Source organism: Chondrus crispus, genomic scaffold (assembly GCF_000350225.1).
Source record: "Chondrus crispus Stackhouse genomic scaffold, scaffold_3, whole genome shotgun sequence".
NCBI lineage: Eukaryota > Rhodophyta > Florideophyceae > Gigartinales > Gigartinaceae > Chondrus > Chondrus crispus.
This window is the reverse complement of record NW_005179158.1, coordinates 839,712-842,318: the sequence shown is the minus strand read 5'-3', so window position 1 is coordinate 842,318 and position 2,607 is coordinate 839,712. Positions and strand designations below refer to the sequence as shown.

General features: G+C 54.4%; 1 protein-coding gene; it reads left to right on the top strand.

Annotated features, from left to right (window-relative positions):
* Window positions 1-2,089, top strand: part of CHC_T00005569001 (hypothetical protein) — a 6,756-nt gene extending 4,667 nt beyond the window's left edge. The window contains 2 exon segments of the mRNA XM_005716675.1: window positions 1-1,969; window positions 1,970-2,089. The exon segment at window positions 1-1,969 is cut by the window's left edge and continues 4,667 nt beyond it. Coding sequence (XP_005716732.1) covers window positions 1-1,969 — 1,969 coding nt within the window. The 3' untranslated portion in view covers window positions 1,970-2,089.
* The last annotated feature ends 518 nt before the right edge of the window (window positions 2,090-2,607 follow it).

Sequence of the window (2,607 nt, the reverse complement as noted above, 5' to 3'; positions counted from 1 at the left end):
GCCCGATCCAGACCAAGGCCCAATTTCTCGGCGAGGTGAACGACGAAGTCTGGGAAGTGCGGTTGGTGCACTCCCTTCCCTTCGAAGTGAATCGGGCGCAAACGAAAGTCCTCGACGAGATAGTCGAGCTGGAGGTGCAGCGACAAGGCATTCAATGAGTAGTCCGCGTCAGCGACCCCGAGGAGAACCCATGACAAGTAGTGAAGCGAGGGGGCAAAGCCCTCCGCGTGACCTGCGAGACGGGAAAGAACGAGATGAGGCAATGAGACGGGCTAGTGTTCCTGGCCCGAGGCGACAATCACGAGAGGAGCTGACCAGAGCTGAGACAAGTGTCGGTCCTGTTTCACATCACCAAAAAGAACGGGTAGCTATGAAGGAAATGGGACATGCGCATGCTGTACATTCAGGAATGAAGCTAAGCCAAGATGCGAATCGAAGTGATGTGAAGAGTATCTCGCACGAGAAGAAACCTGACAGGGACGTTGGGAAGAGATTGACAACTTCGAAAATGGGAGAAAGCGTTGAAGCGTCGCAAAAGGATGTCAAAGTTGTACCGGGAGGTGACGACAAGGGAAAATCCGAAGTGAAAGGCAACGAAACAGTCGTACATGGCTCCAAGACTGAAAGTTCAAAGGAGTCTGTTAAGTCGACAGGAGAAGAAGGCCGAAGTGTTTCCACAGAAGCAAAGAATGAGGAAAAAAGGACGGTAGCGAAGGGAAGGAGTCGGTTTAGCGCACAAAAGAATGAGACGGAATTGCGAGGGTCTGGACGACTTGGTGAATCTGCAACTGCAATTGCGAACGCAAGTGAAGGAAAAGACGGGCAGAGAGATGGAGGTCGTGACGCGGTGCAGGATGCGGGGGTGACATCCAAGCAGCAGCAAAAAGGCAACGGTCCCCACGTCAGTTCGAATTCACGCAGCGGAGCAGATGTGAACTCTCAAAGCAAGATGGATGTAAAGGCAAACGGTGGTGGGGGCTCAGGGCAGGCAGAGAACTTTACGAGCATCAAATCTGTTCAACATGACGGTGGCAGGCCGCATGGGCACGTTGGGTTGGGTGGCAGAATGGAGAGGAACAAGAGCTCTGGAAGATTTGGTTTCCAAGGGTCTGGTAGAATGCAGAATGCTACACACGAGAAATGGAAAAGGATTGATGGCCCAAAGAGCCGAAACGATGAAGCACGCCGAGCAGTGTTTAGTGGAGGTGGGCCTAGCGGCCCTACAAAGGGAATTGGACCAAGCAAGCCCACGAAAGCAGGTAACGAGAGTGGAATGGAGAAAGTAGAAGGTTTGGGATGGCGAGCACAGAAGGATGCGGGATCAATGGAAAAGGGTGGAATGTTGAAGGCAGACAAGATGGCCGGCCACGATGGAGGAAGGAACAGCCGAGGTTTTCCGGGACCGGGGTTGGACGAGCAACGGCGGGGCATGGCGAGGTCCAGCAGCAGCGGGTGGCGAAAAGAGCGGGACGGCAAGTCCTCACACGAAGACGTGCGAGAAAGCAAGGGTGGTGGGTGTCGAGAAGGTGCAGGAGCATCGGAAAAGGAGAAATCTGTGATGAAGCGAATTGGACGTCGGCCGGACGGGGCAGCGGACGGTGTCAGCGAAGCGCCCCGTGGGCTGGACATTGCGCGGCGCATCGGCGGGAAGGTAGCGTCTCGGCACGGGGACGAGGGCTACGAGAAGCGGCGTCGGTCTGAAAATTGGCATGAGCCTGGTCGCAAGCGGTTCCGTCGCGACGACGCAACAAGCCCGCGGCGGGACGCGGCGCAGCGGCGGCGCTCCATGGAGGCGTCTGGGGCACGGCCGGCGAAGCGCGGCCACAGTGAACGGTGGGAGCCCGAGCATAGGCACGCGCCGAGGGGTGGGGACAAGCTCAAGGCCAAGCCCATGTTTGTGAAGGAGGCCGAGGCGAGAGCACCAAAGGCGAAGAAGACGGACTTGAGAAGGCTGATCAGGAAGAGGTAGAGGACTTAACTGGGACGGGTTTTTTTTTAACATACTAAAGATTTACTGAAAGAGAGGAGGAGGAGTTTTTATATATAGAATTGTGCTTTCGTTAAAGAGCGGCGGCTTATTTATGTAGTCGAGTGAATTTGTTTGCAGTTGAGAGTGGAAACACAGGCACGTCTGCAAAGGGAGGCGCGACGCTCAAGTGGGTATTCGTGAAGGAGGCGAACGCGAGCGCAGGCAGACCAGAAGAAGACGGAGTTGAGACGGGTGATGAGGGAGAGATAGCGAGATTTTTTAACTGAAGGGGGGTTAACAGGCAAGGATATGTATTTATTACACTTTCGCGCACTGTACGGTGTTGTACTAAACGTTTACTGGCGGGGGGTTAGGCGGAGTGTGTTTTATAGATGCGGGGATTTTTGTTGAAGAGGCAGCTACTCGAATGAATGAGTTAGCAGTTGGTCTAAAAAGATGTTTCGACTAAACAGTCGGAGGAGGTTAGTCGGAGGAGGTGCCAATTGTGCGTACAGTAGAACGATGACGTTTGTACTGTACCGACCGGACTGTACCGACCGGACTGTACCGACCGGACTGTACAGCGACTTCGGTGAATTTTGTCCGGTACAGAAACGACTTGTCCTGTCCTGTCCTGT